The sequence below is a fragment of the Macrobrachium nipponense genome, chromosome 16 (genome assembly GCF_015104395.2).
Source record: "Macrobrachium nipponense isolate FS-2020 chromosome 16, ASM1510439v2, whole genome shotgun sequence".
Taxonomy (NCBI): Eukaryota; Metazoa; Arthropoda; class Malacostraca; order Decapoda; family Palaemonidae; genus Macrobrachium; species Macrobrachium nipponense.
Window position 1 is genome coordinate 22,237,781 of NC_087209.1, and position 18,726 is coordinate 22,256,506.

At 36.2% G+C, this 18,726-nt stretch overlaps 2 protein-coding genes across 7 annotated transcripts in view; both read right to left on the minus strand.

Moving 5' to 3' along the window:
* LOC135195610 (ragulator complex protein LAMTOR3-like) overlaps positions 1–9,893 on the minus strand; it is an 80,368-nt gene extending 70,475 nt beyond the window's left edge. The window contains exon 1 of one of the 2 annotated variants that reach the window (XM_064221937.1): positions 9,691–9,893. Coding sequence is in view for 1 of the 2 variants with exons in the window: in XM_064221936.1 (XP_064078006.1) it covers positions 1,513–1,521 (9 nt within the window). In the remaining variant the exon portion in view is untranslated. Of the gene's footprint in view, positions 1–1,512; positions 1,656–9,690 lie in introns of those variants that run through there. The other variant, XM_064221936.1, reaches the window with a different exon arrangement.
* A 572-nt stretch (positions 9,894–10,465) lies between these two features.
* Positions 10,466–18,726, minus strand: part of LOC135195611 (protein tincar-like) — a 630,442-nt gene continuing 622,181 nt past the window's right edge. For all 5 annotated transcript variants that reach the window (XM_064221942.1, XM_064221940.1, XM_064221941.1 and 2 more), the window contains 2 exons: positions 18,025–18,097; positions 10,466–17,173 (listed from right to left, as the gene is read on the minus strand). Coding sequence is in view for 1 of the 5 variants with exons in the window: in XM_064221939.1 (XP_064078009.1) it covers positions 18,075–18,097 (23 nt within the window). In the remaining 4 variants the exon portion in view is untranslated. The remainder of the gene's footprint in view (positions 17,174–18,024; positions 18,098–18,726) is intronic.

The following is an 18,726-nucleotide window of genomic DNA, read 5'->3' on the forward strand; positions in this document are numbered from 1 at the left end:
GTGTCGTTATTCTTTACGATTAGTGATTCCAACCGATACCCTATTATAAATTACAGCACTGGGTGTAATGCACTATAGCAAAATCTCGTTCTGATAAGAGTGTTCGTTACAGAAATAGGTATATTGCCCAAAAACGTGCTTGCAATGTCGCTGAAAACCATAGTAGGTATGCTGCTTAGTTGTCAATCAAGTTTTTTGTAATAAAGTATTTTATACAAGCTAGATATTGAATAAATTTGTATTTTTCTCAATCAAAACATATGCCCCTCAATGCTAACTTTCCTCTTTTAACGACTTTCTGGTCATTGCAAATTCGGCCCCATAATTTCTTATGTTGGGAAAACAGAGGCCCAGGGACCGAAACGATGCGTCACACTCAGGCAATAATCCGCAGTAAAACATCTTCATATATCCAAAAAGTAAATAATAAAGATATATATGTGCATTACAATTAAAACAAATACATGAAGAGCTGATAATCTGTATGAATAACTGGTAAACTGTTCTGCAAGAAAGTTGAGTAAATCAATTATTTACAATAGGTACGAAAGTCAAGATGTCGTGACGTCATAATACAGGCCTTAAAAGAACGTTCTAATTCCAAAAAATAATTACTTAAATTCGAGTTAGAATCGAGTTACTTTTTCAATAACGAATATTTTCAAATTAATCATTATAAATATGTAAAATATTGATGTTTTACTATTTATTTAAATAATTATCGAAGTGCACGCTTCGTCGTCGTCTTCTACCAAAACAGTTGTTTACTCGGTGAGGGGCCGTTTTCCGATTGTTGTGATGAAAGTGCCCCAGCGTCTGTGGGTACAAGTGGTGTGCGGATTTATCACAGGAAATGGTTAGTTTATTGACACAAGCGACTCTGTAAACATCGAGATGGCGTCAATCTTCTAAATATTTAGAGTTGTAAGTAAAAATGTTGAACACATTTTGGCGAGATTTGCACTGCGTTGGACACCCTTTTCACTACCCTCTGTTTAATGCTTTAAATTTGGCCTTAATTTCTAACTTTGGAGAAAATACTTACTAGTACTTCGAAAGGAGAGTAAAGGTCTTTAGCTCTGTTTCTCACCAACAAGAAGTCGCGACTGATGCCCATCTCCGATGTCAGGACGCGTTATAATGTACTTTTTTTTGGATTGTTCCCGCTGATCGTACATGGTCCACTCTGTACCCTGCGGTTTTTTACCCTAGCCAAGTGTCACGAATGCTGGCAGCCTTCGGACCAAACTTAAAAAACTGGGGGAAAAACTGACATCAGTTTATTCACACAAATATCGTTATACTTAAACAACAGTACCTTGGGAGTAGGCCTATCGTTAACTTCGGTAGCATCGTGTAGGCCTAGTAGGTAATATTTGCAATAGGCTGGGGGCGTCTCTCCGTAGCGCAGTTTCATATTTCGTCAATTTACGCAAGAACATTCGCAAACTACCCCAAAAATTGTTTAATATAATGCTAAAACGTAATTTGCGCTGTCATAAAAAGTATTACCTCTGCCATCGTATTTAGCTGAATTTCCAATTCTGTAGGACGTCGTACTGTACACCGTCGATCGCGATAGAGCTCTCACCTGACAGTTAGTGTACTTGGTAGTAGTAGTACTATACATGGTTTGCTTTTGAAACGGCTCCTTTGCTTGCGTTTGAGGTTACTGTTTGTAATCAGTGGCGTAGCTGGGATTCCTTCAGGCCGGGGAGGGGCTAGGCGGGGCCAAGATATTTTTAGAGGGTCAAAGAAAATTACACAAAACTAATGTACCAATTCTGTAATGTATATATACAATGTGAATGAAGGAATGTATATACACAATGTGAATGAAGGAAAATAATAGTATTAGTAAACCTGTATTTCCTCACCACCTTATATTCAATACTAGCCAACCCATTTTGACCTACTAGCATAGACAAATATAGTGACGTGGTCATAATCATGCCAAAACTGATCAAACTTAGGATAAAGTTGAGTATTATACTTACTGCGTATTGCCGTCTGTCAGGTAATCGACAGACAGGAACTATTTACTGTATTTGTATTCATGTGAAAACCAAATATATTTGCATGCCCATATATTTTGTAAAGATATGTACGTCTATATTGCATGACATAATAAGGGTGAAAGAACCTCATCTACTCGAAAATGACACTTAACATTATTTTTATCTGATTTTGCTATGTTCTAGTACGTAGTATCTATGGTGCGGTTAGCACCGAAAAGATGGTTTTACACAAAGACGAAGTTTTTGACATAAACGTCAGTAGACGTTTTAGTAACGAAGTATGATTACTGTTTCAGTTATGATAATTCATTTGTCCTTATATATATAAAATTGCTCTTGCCGAGTGTATTGCGCATATCAAGTATGGTAAGAGTTGAAGGTGTTACTGGGTCTTGTTTGTGCCTCTCGCCAGAGAAGCCATTAGGAGAGGTCAAAGGATCGGGAGGGGAAAGGAAGGGTAGTAGTTCGCCCCTCTGATCGCTCCCTCGCGTGCCCCTCAACGGGTGTGTATGCGCATGTGCGTAGGACACTGTTATGGCGTGGTATCGCTTAAAATGGTATTGACACACACCACCAATTAATTGTATTGACACACCAATTAATTCACTACATTTAATAAATATGTTGAAGTTGCACACTATTATATTTGGAATTATTTTTTGGCAACGAACTTGATAATTATTGTAAAGTTTTTTTATGTTCATGAACCTTGTAAGTCAGTTCTACGTTCGTGGTAATTGTATAACTTCTCTTTTCCCCAACAAAACCCGAATGCAGGACGGAACGAACAGCTTCTTGGCTCAACTTTTGAGGTGACCTGTTATCTAGTGTTGTGTAGTGATGTGTGTGTGGATTTAGAAAGGGCGATTGCCCTGATTCTTTTAATTTTGTCGTAATTTGTTTCATTTGAGTGCCATTGATTTACAATTCCCCTTGAGTGATTAATTTCATTTGTCATTCATATGTTATTACTCTTTATATGTTTAACTTTTAGTTATTAAATTAATTTTAACTGTAAATTTATCAAATGCGTTTCAATATCCCTCGATTTTATTTAATTTTTCCTATGTGTTGGTTTTGTGGATGGTGAATGTAAATTGATCTGATAAACCTTTATTGTGTTCATACTTTAAGGTTATGCAAATAACTTTTAGAAACGAGATAACACAGCGGTCCTCTAAGGTCTGAAAATCAACCTGTGAGTACTTGCAACATTTAGAGAGAGAGAGAGAGAGAGGCGCGTACCTCTATCTCGTATTGCGATTTACGATCTGAGTTCATGTCTACAAGGACTGCTCATTAGTGACATTAATTGTGGTACTATTCATTAATGATATTGGTGTGTTATCCTCGTTAATAATGAATTGGGTTGAGAAATATTTCCCCGTAATTTAGAAACCGCAAAGGGAGTTTTGTAGAGTTGTTACGTGAGGCTTTTAGCGGTTTTTGACCAAGTAACAACGTTAAGCATAATACAGTCCATATAAGTCCATCTTTTTCGTCACATTTACAATGTGAATGAAGGAATGTATATATACATGTGAATGACGGAAAATAATAGTATTAGTAAACCTGTATTTCCTCACAACCTTATATTCAATACTAGCCGACCCAATTTGACCTACTAGCATAGACAAATATAGTGACGTGGTCATAATCATGCCAAAACTGATCAAACTTAGGATAAAGTTGTGTATTACACGTATTTTATTGAATCAATGCAACTCCAGTTTCGACTGAACCTTGAAAATTTGTTAGTAATGAACCTTTGTTCATAAGTTTTCATAAGCTGTTTAAAGGAAAACTAAAAAATTATGAAATATTTTCAGTTTAGTAGTCACATTTTTTCTCATCCCCCCTTCGATTTACTTCATGTTTTTTATACTTCTCTTAAAATTATGTTTTTTTATACATATCTTTTAAAATTATAAGTTTTTTGTTAGGACCTATTTACTGTGTGATAGTGATAAAACCATCGTTTTTGTATGAACACAACACACACAAATCCTTGGTAAAGGTGTCTTATAAATCCCGTTTCTTTTCATATTAATGCAATCATGGTTTTGAGCCAAATGTGCCCGGCTACAAATGGAGAAAAGGGAGGGACTAACGGCCTGCTGAAAAGGTGAAGTGGAAAAAGTGAAAAAGATATAGGTAAATAAGAAAAAAAGGCAATGTTCCAAACACTTGCGGGTAATTCTCACTTACGCATCAACAATTGATCAAAATGAATGTCCCGTACTTATTGTTATTAATTACGTGAAAGATTTTAACACTACTAATTGCTATCTCCGATGTTTAAGACCAAAGCTTACATTTTTTAAGAACAGTGACATTTTCCTAGTCCGTCCTTTGTTTCTTATCTCTACTCGAGTGAAATAGTACTGGAACCAGGTAATCATGAGTCTGCAATTAACTCGTTAAAGCCGAGTGAGTATCACTTCCTCTGGCGTATACATTGTTGCAAGAGTAAAGGTTTTATGATGAGGGAACTCAAGTTAAATGGTCCTCAATCTACAGGGGAGTGCGCGGTGAGATGGCCTTGGGTGATCCAAGGTTGAGGATCCTGACGCAGGAATGGATAATGCATGTATCCTCCGTTTTGACGAACTGGCGCAACCCATTTTTTTTGTTTCAATTTTGATTTTCTAGCGAAAGTGACTCAGTTTTTGATACTCTATAACTAGAAGTTCTGAATAATATAAAAATCTTTGATGCCCATTTTCTCAGAATGGGACTAAATTGCTTACACCAGCTCGTCAAACTGGGATGAAATGTCACGTTATGGAATTCACGAGGTACTGGATAAGAAAGTGAAAATGAGACTTTGGTAAGATTTTCTGCCCCATCGATCTGGATTGTGGAAAGGCAGGTTTGTTCTCAGCGAGTAAGATTAGTCACTGAGCGATGCAAAGGTAACCAACCATCAGCATGCACCACCTGCTGTTCAGAGCCCACCTACGAAAAAAGGGCACGCCGAGGCTTAAAATGCAATGTTTAAAGATTCTAAAGTGCTCGGGTATATATTCTCATCTTTCTGTTGTAAACAAAACTTTCGAAACTGAGAAAATTTTTCGTTAAAAATTCTGGTCTCGGCATCCTGTACGTAAACTTTTCTACTACTATGGGTTTCACACAGTGCAAGCACGTTTTTGGGCAATAACTCTGTAACGAACACTCGTATCAGTACGAGATTTTGCTATAGTGAATTACACCCAGTGCCGTAATTTCTAAAAGTATCATGAATCACCAATTGTAAATAATAAAGATACTTGTCCCTGTAACAAGAGGCAAAAACTCGAATAGCCAGAAATGGATACAAACACAACAGTATAAAAAAGCTCCACCTACCCTCTCCCTCCACCTCCACCCCCTCCGTTCTCTCTCTCTCTCTGAAAGTTGCTTCAGCTTAAACTTATTTTGCACGACTTTTCTATCTATCCATCTAATAGTTTACATTGTTTTATATATCTAATGATCCACTCGGTTGTTTCCTGCCAGTTGACCGATTTATTTATGCATTGATCCGCTCATGTCTCTCTGGTAGTGGTATATATATATATAAATATATCTATATATAATATAGATATATATATATATATATATATATACTATATAGTATATATATATATATATATATATACATACATACAGACACTAAAACATTCATGACTTAAATATATGTGAATCGGTATAACCAAGACTAACTCTAATGAATGTCCGGTAAAAAGACTCAGTTTTTATTTGTAACACAGTCACTATATCCAGTTACCTATTCTAACCTATCTGAAGGCAATTGACAGCTTTCTCTTTGCAAAAAAGTTTAAAAGTTGAGTGACAAACGCATTTCTGCAACCATGCCGACAGTTATGTCCCGAGGTGCATGGCCATCTCTTCTTCACCTTCGCAATACAAGTATATGGCTGATGCCCTGAGTCCAAAGTCCAAATGAGGATTGCGAAGAAGGTAACCAAACACAAGTATGAACGGTAGCTATACCATCAATCATAGTGTATATCGTTCTACTACTCCACCATACATTCAGATATCTCTCTCTAACCATTTACAGTACCACTACCATAGAAAGAGAGAGAGAGAGAGAGAGAGAGAGAGAGAGAGAGAGAGAGAGAGAGAGAGAGAGAGAGGATCAGTGCATGAATAAATCGGTCAACTGGCAGGTAACAACCGAGTGGATCATTAATATATACAACAATGTAAACAATTAGAAAAATATAGAAAAAAAATCATACTATATAAGTTTAAACTGAATCAACTTCAGAGAGAGAGAGAGAGAGAGAGAGAGAGAAGAGAGAGAGAGAACGGAAAGGGAGGACAGGTGAGAGAAGAAAGGAGAGGGAATGATGTAGGAGGAGGTGGAGGTGGGGGGAGAGGGTAGGCGGAGCTTTTTTTATACTGTGTTCGTGTTCATTTCTGAATAATCGAGTTTTTGCCTCTCGTTACAAGACAAGTGTCTTTATTCTTTACAATTAGTGATTCATAATACTCTTATAAATTACGGCACTGGGTGTAATACACTATAGCAAAATCTCGTATTGATACTAGTGTCCGGTACAGTTACAAAGTTATTGCGCAAAGCAATACTGACTTCCTTTGGTGTTATTACAGGAGTATTTCAGTGACACTTCTTCAAATTTTCATACAAGCCGGGGTCTCGACCGGATACTACAATTGGAATAATTTTATCATAAAAAGCGAGGTCACACCCTAATCTTGTAATTATCAGGTAGTCAATTTTTTATCCTTGACTCAAGAATGGGACCCATGAGTGACAAGTAAAAAAAAAAGTATCAGGTTTTCCAAGGTATCATTTGAAATTTTCTTCCACCACCCATTTTTAAAATGCATAACAACTCGAAAAGACGCTTTATCGAAATAATCATACACATACTGGATAATGTACCCTTACAGATGCAATGTAAGTATTCCTGCTAGTATTCAAAGGAGTGCTAAGTTATACCAGAGGAACAGTGGCTATTCCCAAGAGATGAAAACAAAGGCAAATTTAGTTAGACCAAACTTCGGTTGTAGCACTCAAACAAAATGTATAGAAACTGCGCCAGCAGCATAAACTGCAATATAAGAAGCTGGAATTCGGTCGACAAGTTCAGAGTTCTTATGTTTTACTATACTGTACCGTAACATTAAACTGTTTGTGTAATGAACAAAGAAGCTAAATACTTAGCCGCCATTCAAATGCATATTAAACAACAAGAAAATGCATATTAGTCAAAATGGTAAAAAAAGAAGCTTTAAATATTTTCATCGGTAGAATAAAACATTTAACATCCACTCTTCAAGAGAGAAGCGCGATTCGTAAATACTAGGCCATGGGCACGGTCCAGATATATCTGAAAGGTGATCTCGGCTCATCCGTTTCAAGTCAAATGCCCCGTGTTATTTCAGCCTCTGGTTCCCCGTCTATGGTCAAAGATGCACTAACTGGATTATCAGAAAAAAGCAAATGGGGCAATTAAGAGGTAATGACGACCATGCTTACACTTTCATTTCCTTTTCCAGACCGTCTGCGCTTGATTTAAGCAAGGTACATAGAATCTATATACCTTGGATTTAAGGTTATCATATTTTATGAAACTTCCTTTCTTGTGCCATTATTATTACATTTTATCTGTGTATCTCAAACGTATATTAAACACAGTTTTGTGAAATTTTTTTTACGATCTTGGACTATAGAGTTTATTCATAAGATACAGGACATATATCTGATAATTTCTTTACGATCTTGGAGTAAAGAGTTTATTCATAAGATTCAGGACAAATATCTAATCATAAATCTGGAATCAAAGACGGAAATAAAAGAAGGGAAAGGTCACTTGAATGAACGAGTCCAGATCTCCTCAACTAGGGTGAGGTAAATCGAAAGGACAGGCGGATTAACTACAGTACCTTAAACACGAGGGTCGGCGTTTTAAGCTCATTAACCAATTTTTTCATTACAATTACCCACATAATGCAACTATTATCATCTGTTTAAAATTCAACTTGCAGCCCAACTCGTACTCAAAACTTGTCTTCTTTGGCCCTAATGTTAAAATTTCTCTCTTTGATGGCAACACTAGTACTTCATCTTATAGATATTTGTATTTATGTTGTCAAGTGCTCAAAACAACTTTCTAAAAATAATTAACTGTAGGTATAGGCACAGAACACGATAATAAAATTCTGGTAAACAGAAACTGCAATGGAAGAGACCTTTGGAAAGAGAAACCATTTTTTTTTACATGATGTTCCTATACCAGCACTTCTTCCAAAGGTAACATTGTTCCTTGTTAGGATTATCCAAAATTCTAGAGTACATTTGAGATTTCGATCACGATCATAATGACCATAAACTTTCTTTTTTCTGGAACCGAACAGTATTGAGTTTAAGCCTTTAACTAAACTTTTAATATCTGTAAGTACATATTTTGTTAGGTATTAGCCTATATCTACCAATATCTAAAAAATATAGACGAGGGAAGTATAAATGAATCCCTGCATAAAAAATACAAGCATGATTAGATTTTTATTTCAGTATCAACGTTACTTACTTCAGTCGCTTAATACGCGTTGCACAGAACCACGGTCTTGACATAGCATAGCCGGGTCCAATGCAATGGTTCAACGTACCGATGAGATTGTCAACATAGGTTACTTCCCCTTGAAGTCTACAGTTCCTATTTTGGTAACAGACTAGCAGCGAATCATTTACGAGAATATCAACGCTAACGTCATTGCCCATGATATATATATATATATATATATATATATATATATATATATATATATATATATATATATATATATATTCTATCAAATCCCCTGGCTAATGTATTAAACTGACCAATAAATACTCAACATCATTCACTTACCTTGTTTAAGTATATATATATATATATATATATATATATATATATATATATATATATATATATATATATATATATATATTCTATCAAATCCCCTGGCTAATGTATTAAACTGACCAATAAATACTCAACACCATTCACTTACCTTGTTTAAATATTGCACTATAGTGCAAAGCCAGATCCTTTCGCGTTTTCATGGTAAAAGTTAAGGCACAGCTTCTGTTGCAGCCTACACGAATAGTGTAATCACTCAACTCGATTTAATGTTGAAAACCCTAATACATATTATAGGCTAATAGTAATGAGCTGTTACAAAATGAACAATACGATTACTCACAGCCATCCATTTAAAACATTAATGCATAGCCTATCAGTCCTGGTCTTGACGACCGGACATAACATACCTATAACTCCTTACTGCTCACTGGCAAATTACTCATATTGTTGCCTTTGCTTTAAATCAATATACAGCAAGTGATAGGTATAGTTCATTAAGGAAACCCTAGCCTTAACCTACAGGACGATCTTGGTTACCAACCTAGCCTAGGACAACTATTCTCTGCCCTCGGTTGGAGTAGTCCACAACGCTTGTCCTTGACTTTCAACCTAAGCAAAGGACCTACACTTGGTCTATACATATGGCTTCTCTATGCTTTATTCATTGCCTGCCTCGTGCTAACGCTGCATCTTTAATTCCACCCTCTAACAACAAGACTGAAGCCTAGGCATACTTTGTGGGTAAATCCCAAGAACCAAATTTTATTATTATCATTCAACTTACTCACCTTTTTTGTGAATGGTGTAATTTCTGTTACTACTCTCCAACTGACTTAAAATGTTCTGGATATACGGTAGCGATTGCCAACGGAAACCGTTCCTTGACAATTGACCACACAGAAGACACTAATAATGACTCTTGACGGTGTGGTGTGATACTGCAGACAGTGGAGTGGACGTTTTGGTCCTTTAGGACCGTTGTTTGGTTGTAGTGACACTCAACCATGATTCTCGGTCTGACAAACTAGAGCCACTATATACATCAAAGGTAAAACTAGAATTGCCATATTATCGTAGTAGGTGTAAAAGTATGGCAAATGATTTAATACAAATCCGAGTAGTTAGCATGTTTATAATTACTCTGCACTGAAAATAACTTATGTTTATTATCGTAAGCATTGACATAGACCATGGTTAACAATAAGGCAAGATGTGTCTGTTCTGAACAGAGACCAATTTTGGCATTTGGCCTTGTTTAAGTTTCAGACTCTTTTAGCTTTAAACCTGAACTAGGACATTCATTATATATTCAAGAGGTAATGCTGGGAATATTTTCCTTCTTTCTAAATATATGCTCGTTTACCAAAATATAGTGTTAACAAAAGAAAATTAAGTTACATAATAGAATCATCGAAAACAAAATAACTTTTGACTTGCCTTTCACCCGTTACCTCTAATAATATGGGCTTGGCCTGCATATCGATTACAATGGCTTCTTTCCTTGCGAAAGTAACCTGCAATTGGTATAAATATATAAAATGAAATTGGATATTAAAACAACAATGGAGACCTCACATTTTAATGGCTTCATGTAATACATTGCCATACACACACATAGCACCACCTCGCCACATATAAACTTAAGTTATTTGTACATAAATATCTTTAAAATCATAACCATTCATGGCAAATACAATAACAAATAATATTCAACCTATAAAATGTTTTTTTCTTTTTTTTTTAATCTTTTGTTATAGAGCGCTTGTCACATAGCTATCGTTTTTGTAAGATCTACAGTACATCGAGGTTTAAACAGGCACTCATGCTCAGAGCACAAAATCACTCTTTAAGGCGTATTCAGGAAGAAAGACCCAGCCTTTATGTCCTCGGCCACTCATAAACGGCAAACGAGCGAACAGAACTATTATTTTTTTCTTTCATCCGGCCACGACCTCCGCAATTTGCGTTTAAACCTCGTACATTATCCTTATCTTACTTTTTACAACTCACGGCTTGACTTTTTCAAAGCCCCTCCGTCTCCTTTAAGACTAGATCCAGCGTTTCCTTACAACCCACATAAGACTCTGAGCTCATCCTTCGGTTCACGAGAGCATCCCGCACATAAACGGACTCGAGTCTATTTCCAGTATAGGACCTTAAAATCATTCCTCCTTGAGGACTCACAAAAATGACTTCTCTCAAAATGTTCTGGGTATAAAAATGTTGAAAATCAATTTCCATACAGCATACCTAAAAGTATCCTTAATAGGTAGAAAAGTGGAAAGTATTGGAAATCTTACGAAGGCTTACAAAAACTAGTATAGGTGTGAAAAATTTTTAACTGGTTTAATCTTGTCATTGGATACCTGCTCTTGTTGCAGTTCATATGAGCTTGTTAAAAAAAAACTTAATTCAACTTACCGCGTGGGTTTTGCAGTTATACTCTATAATGGTTACTCCAGTAATGCTATTTAAGGGTAAAACTCTCTGTTCGATCCAAAGACAAGTCACAAATATTGGTAATACTGCACTGTCAACATCAAAGCTACATTCATGTACAGAACATGATATAGTACAACTAGGAGTGTACACAGAGATTTATACATGATATTTCAAATGTGAAAAAGTAATAATAATAAAAAACCTGGGCGACATCTGTTTTGGGTACCTTTATAATTCATCTATTCTTTAATTCTTGGTCCATCTAAACAATGGAAATTATTTGTTTACAAGTACAAAAGAAAGAGAAACAGAAACAAGGAAAGGGTGACACAGATATGTATTATCTTTCGCCATATTTAATCATATTCAATCTATTTAATCCTAAATTCCATTGAGTTTTTAAAGGAAAAAAAGTATTGGCAATGATCCTTAGCAATGAAATGGTTTCAGGATGTATCTAATATATTCTAAGATTTTTTCATTCTTTCCCATTATTCGTAGGCCTTTATTTTCATTTGGTATAAAGCAGATTTTTGTTTCAAACTCTTCTTACAAAGCAAGTCATCAGCGCCAAGGACTAGTAAAGGATATGTTACATTCATGGATTTCGTAATTCTAAACCATCTACCTATTCAAACTCTGAAAAAAAGAAGAATAGTCCACATTGTTATTCAGATTGGGGTCTTATATTAACGAAATTAATTAGTTTTGGGTCTTTTAATATATGAATGCATACACAGTCGAATTGCTGACCTAAAAGAATGATATATCATTTGTATCACTTAGAAAAAGCGTTGTAAACCTTAAATTAGGTAAATGACAAAGATTTTCATGAAATTTGCCGTAAATTAATTTTTAAGTTTGACCAATTTGACCTCAAAGAAGCATACTTGCACCACACTTGTTTCCAATTGCAGAGAACACCAATGAAAAATAATGTGTTAAAGACAGATATCATTTGCCTGGTCACGTAATATAAAGTAGTTGATCATGATAATCACTTAGAAATTATAATTCCTTACTGTACTGTTTTGTGTATTGATCTATATGATTGAATGTTAAATATCTACGAATTTCTGATGAACTGGAAGGCCATATATATAAGGCCATTTTAGTCTTATGATATCAACATCAAAATATTATCATAACTGCCATTATCATTACTTTATTGTATATAGCACACTTACAAAACACAGGTGATATACGACACTGCTTAATGATTTCATGTCAAAGTCTATATCATGGAAATTAATGGTATACACATCCAATGAATTGGCTTACAGCGCATCCTACACCTAACATATTGCAATATTATGCAACCCCGCAATGTGAGATCATGAACTGCAGCCTATACACCATTACATCTTGAATCTGGTGAACTTCTGGTGCAGTTCAGACGTGATTAACCAGAGCATAGAGACAATCAGCTCGCGATGTCGGACGACGATCTGCAGAAAAGGCGTAATCATTGTAGCGTGGATGAGATGCCTGGAATGTACACGTAACAGCCAGTCCATAGACAGTCAGCCCCACTAGTCGAGGAAGTAGGTACTAAGTATCGAGGCGACGAAGCTGAACGACGCTGACAAGAGCATTGGTAGATCATACGCTATCCTTTAGGTGGCATGATAATCCGTTTAGATTTTTTCTTCTGCTTCAGTAAACTGAAGAATTTGATCACCTGCAGAACGAACAGATTCCGACACCAGAAGCCTCCTCAGCATAACCACTAGACCCAAAAACGTTTTTGTCTGAACCAGCAATGCTTCGAGAGAAAATGGAACATGTAAAACTTCTTGTAGTAACTCTGTAGTTAATAGGGACAATCCTTGAAGAATATTTCTCATAAATGACGCAAAGAGAAAGCCATTATGACCTGACATACCAAGATGAGAGAGGATATATTTCAACGTTCTCATTCACAAGATTAACGGGAACAAGCATCAGGCTTTAAAATGTGGAGAGGTAGATTATCATCATCATCATTTCATTCAACTAAGTCATTTATTCATAACCTTTGTCTTTCTATAAATTTCTAAATTGTAAAGTTGCCCTAAACATCGAGTTTGAACTTTTTACTTTTAATATACTGGGCCTAAAAAGGTTTCACAACTACGACAGACGTTTGTTCTAAGGGAACACTTGTACGATAGCGGTTAGGTCAGTTTGGTTTGCGAAGAGAATCATTATCCCTAATGTACTAATGATGATTTAGAAGAATCTTGAAGCTTTCCACACACACATATATTTTTTGCGTTTTTGCTAGATGGACACAGTAAACAACTAATTTTATCGTATAAAAATGAAAACTTAAATTCTTCTGTTCAACATCTATGTATCTTGAGCACAGAAGTCCCGTGGAGATAGGAAGGTTCAGATAGTGTGTCAAATAGTCATTTTGTCTGAGGGATGTACACGTTTGCAAGTCTTCCTGCAAGGCAAGACGGGGGAAGCCTAAATTGTAGCAAAATTCTACTAGCCATTTGCTACAAAGATTTCAAGTTCTACTTCCTGAGCAACGGATAAAATGGTTCCTTTTGTGGTCTCGTATGCTTGGTTGTCAACAACGTGAAGCTCGGATGAAGAATAGCTAGCTGGTCAAGTCACCCCTAGTACTAGTGCGTTAATGCCGTCACAAGTAAGTCTGCAAGAGGATGTGACCCTCCCAGGCAGTAGAGCTAATGGGAGCTAGCTACTGTCAACCTCATAATCCTAGAGATGGTATAGACGGGTTACAGGTTGGGGGTTGAGGAATCAGGAAAAGATACTAATTTGGCTTGATATTTTTGTCAATCGCGAATTCCGTCACAGGGCGACTGTGATCTTAAGTATCAGATGCATTTTGACAGATGCTGTTAGATTAGAGAAATTCAAAGGATTATCGATACGATGCAATGATTATGGAAGTTGAAACTATACAGCGTTTGATTAAAAAAAGTATATTTGTTTTTAATAAAGAATTTTCGTCTCACCTGAAGCAACAATAGCATTAGACAGCTCTTGTAAAAAATATAGGAATATTCGTTCTTTACTAACTATTCGTACAAACCAATTCGTATCAAACAGTCAAGCCTTTGTAGAGACTACGTGAATTTAATCTCAGTCCCATTCGTGAACCTTGGAATCTTCAGGAGAGAAGCCAACTGGAAATTGGTTCACCTAAAGATATTACGAACAATAACTTCAGAAGTATTACTCGAACAACGCGAATGCATTAATGAAATGTTTTCCGATATCGATGTCTGCCAACAATCCGATCAAAGGGAGTGACTACATTTCGTAATGTTTCTGGATTCTACTAATTTCTCGTGATAACTCGGTTTGTGTTTATGCCTAAATGCCTTCACTTGAATGTTTGCTTGAATTGAAGCATCTACCGAGGAGTAACGTTTGATTTTGTTGTTTGAGTAAGATTCCGTAGGCGCTTTAGGCAATAAAGTATTTTCAAACATACATTTTAATATATCATTATATGCATTATACAGCCATAATATAAAGCCTTTTTACAGCCTAATGCAGCATAGGTTGAATAACGGTAAACATTTTTATAGACACTGTTTGCCTATCGAGAATCTCATTTATTATTATGATGAAATTAGCTGAGAGCGAATGAGATTTGTTTTTTAAAGCATCAAACCCTATAGTATATAGGTTCCAGACGGCGAGCCAGCATTTGCAATAAAGAACAAATTCATCGAATACGAGTTAGGGAAGGTTGGGGATGGGGATGGGGATGGGGGTTGGGGGGTGGGGTGGGCGTTCTGTATGAGGGTAACTCTACAACTATAGAACTAGTCGCTTCTGCGTCTATGCAACTGTTCCGGCAATAGCATGCAACGTCACACCTCTAGGCTGGTTTGTTGTTAATTACTGCAAATTCTCGTTTAGTGGAACATCATGGAATGCTGCGTTATGTGTATATGAGATGGGGAATGGAGGTCACGACTAACTGGTTTCTTTCGTGAAGAGAATGAGCAAATTTACGAATGAGTTTCCCGATCTTCCAAAAGGGATAAACTATACAAGCTTTCCCGTTTCTCTTTTCCAGACGGTCACAATCTCCCACGCAAGTCAGAGAAGAGAGAGAGAGAGAGAGTGTGTTCATAGACTTTTCATTCCGTTTTCTTTTTGTGGTACTTACGAACCGGGGAAGAAGCACGGAGCCAAACATCGAGAGGAAGGTGGCGCGAGACGTCTTACCTAGGAATTTTGATTCATAGATTCGAAAGCATCGTTGCTACAAAGAACCTCTCAGTGCGCGATTACTACACTTCTTTCATGAAACGCATGCATCAAAGCGCCCCCGCCCCCCCCACTTTTTTTTTTGCTCATGTCTTTCGCAATGTTCAAGCTCTATGTACAAGTGTGTCGCTAATATAAGCTGTCTCTCTTAATAATTTACATGGTTATGATATACTTTATACAAATGAAGGAAAAGTTACTTGATGAACATGTCTGAGACTCTTCTGTCTCAACTCTATGAAATCAAGAAAAAAAATAATAAAGTATCCGAAATACTAGATGCTGCTGCTTCACGCAGCTGTACGTATGTATTATCTACAGTAATAATGATATTATTATTATTATCTGCGCGATCATGGGGTAGAAATGCCCTTGTGAAAGGTGCTCCTCTTCCCCACGTTACCTCTTGTAATACCACTTGAAGCCAGACTACTACTTTATGTACTACAATAAATAAATATATCTATTGTCTTGAACTGAGAACGTGAAATGATACCATACACAAGGATTTCTTTATATCTAAACTTTTCATCCTTATAGAAATCTACATAGAAATGATATTCCACAAATACAGCATTTATAAAAATGGAGAATAACGCACGTCTTTGGAAGAATTATGAAACCAAATTTATGGCCATAGGTATTATTTTCCTCTTTGTTTGGGTTTCTTGAACAGCCTTACTGTTTAAAAAGCAAAAATGAAATTCATTGATATGAAAAAACACTTACCGAACGCTCTATGAGCTTCCTATGTCCTAGTAATTACATATTGTCAGAAACATACACATCAGTGTTACCAGCGAAATGTATAAAAAACCCATCAGTATCACCAGCTAAAATGTATAAAACATACCGCAATGAAGAACAAGTAAGAAATGCTGCTTGTCTTTTACAATCATCCTTTTGCTTCTTAGCATTTGATTAGCAGGAAATCGAACACAAAAGCAAAATAAAGTATCAGTCATAAGGCATTTGTCAATATACTGTAAACCAAAAATGAAAGCTAAATTATACCAATTCACGTTTTGCCAATTCTGAAAGTGATTAGGAATTTCAACAAGTGATGATATAAATACAACACCTGTAAAGGTTGTAGCCAGACCTGCTGGAAATAGGTTCCATGTATATATATATGTATATATATTGCGCATGTATATCAATACATACACACATGTGCTTTTTTTGCTCATGAGAGTTTATTGTGACCTTTTTCTTTATGTTTTTTCACTCGGTAATTCAGTTCACCAAGGACGACACTTCTAGTCAATTTTCATCCTCAATAAAACTCAAAGAATTCTGTCACTGAGTGAATATGATTCACAAAAAAATGTAGGAGTTACAACTTACAGTTGAATGTTTACACCCACTCCTGTACCTAGTTTTCCAATAGACTTGTTTATAATCTTCTAAAGAAAAGCCTGACAACTCATAGCGCAAAGGACAACCACTGGTTCGGAAGGTCTAATTTACCTTATTTCTTATTGTTCTTTTCACTATTTCTTTGGCCGCCGTCACTGGGTTCAGTCAATGACGAGAGCAAATAGTTTTTGAATCTTCTGTTTGGTCACTTTTCTATTGCACCAGTATCTGCGAAATAGATTAAAAAATTATTACAGGAGTAATAAAGAAGCCTGAAACATCATTAAACAAATTACATTTACACAGGAATGCTTCAACTTATATAAAAACTGTTTAAGCTTATGCTAAGGTGGATACTATTTAGCCATTTCATAGGACCTATGATGCGTGTTTTTGTTGTCTATATGAATGTACTTTTAATCCAAAAACTGCAAAAAGTATATTACTGCTAATATTCCTGGGCCTTTGTTTATGACTAATGAGCTTGAATTTTAATTAGCACATCGACAGTAGTCACTTAACATTCATGTTTGTTAGCTATGTGAGGTTCTTAAACGCATGTATGACGTCGTATTCATGCTTGAGAACATCTATTCTTAGGATACAATAAGGGAGGTCTGAAGGATTTACCAAACAACTGAAGTCTCAAGGAACACCTTTCACCACTTAAATATCTATACATACCTGCTCACTCTAGAGAGGCAGCAGCCAATGTCTTAAGTTCTCATGGGTTTGAATATTTACTGGTTGATAGCCATTATTAATCGACCAATAACTTTTCATCGTGAAAAGACGCCACAGATATGGTTACTCATATCGGGCTTCTCTTTCCGAGGGGTGCAAAGTCCACCTTGTACAAAAATAAGGAGACAGAGAACTCCGAATGCTGTAAGCAAATTGGAAAGCGAATTCTTGCACCAATTACCAATTACAGTGAAAAATGCTCATAGTTAATACTACTTTAAAAGACCTGTCTCCCGCACTGTGCACCTGGTCCTCCAAAGCGACCACATGCAGACCTCAGGATCTCTGATGTACCTAAAATCCTTAGAAAAGCCTCAGCGATTCTTCGTACTTACTAATTTATCCTTTACTGTATTTCCTGTATGGTTGCCTCAGGCTCGTAGAATCATAATCGCACAGGCACATCAGCTGAAAGAGAAAACACATTTCAGAAAACTTGCTCTCTTGATTTTTCCTTTCGAAGCAGACAACGCCTCACAATATCTTCCAATTTAGTCTGATATGTTTTACAGGAATTTACAAATTTCTTATGCTCCGAAAAAAACTGCCAATTGCCCTCAGAGATGAATGGCTCTATAAGCTAAATGAAAGGACTAGATATGTTTTGTCGTTTTTTTTTGATAGGGAGAGGAATTTTCTAGGTTATAAAACAAACGTAATCTTTAAATTCATGCGGTTTTCTAGAAAACACTGACGTGACGTCGCCTGGGAAATCTGACATAGGTAATAAAGTCTAGAATCAATGGGTATAAGCAAAAAGGATATAATGAAAAATGAAAGGATTGGAATGAGCACAAGTCGATAGTCGTGGGGACTCGCACAAAACACAGACACTTGAACAAGTGTGAGTGCATTTACAAATAAGATGACTGGAGTGTAAAAAAAAACTGATTTTCTATGGATATGGATATGGATTTCTCTATATGATTCACAGAAATGAAATGAGCTCATGTGGATTCATGATAAAAGCTTTCAAAATCAAACTGGAATACTGCTGGACTTCCAGGCAAAAGAGAAAATACGAAAAAATCTAAAGG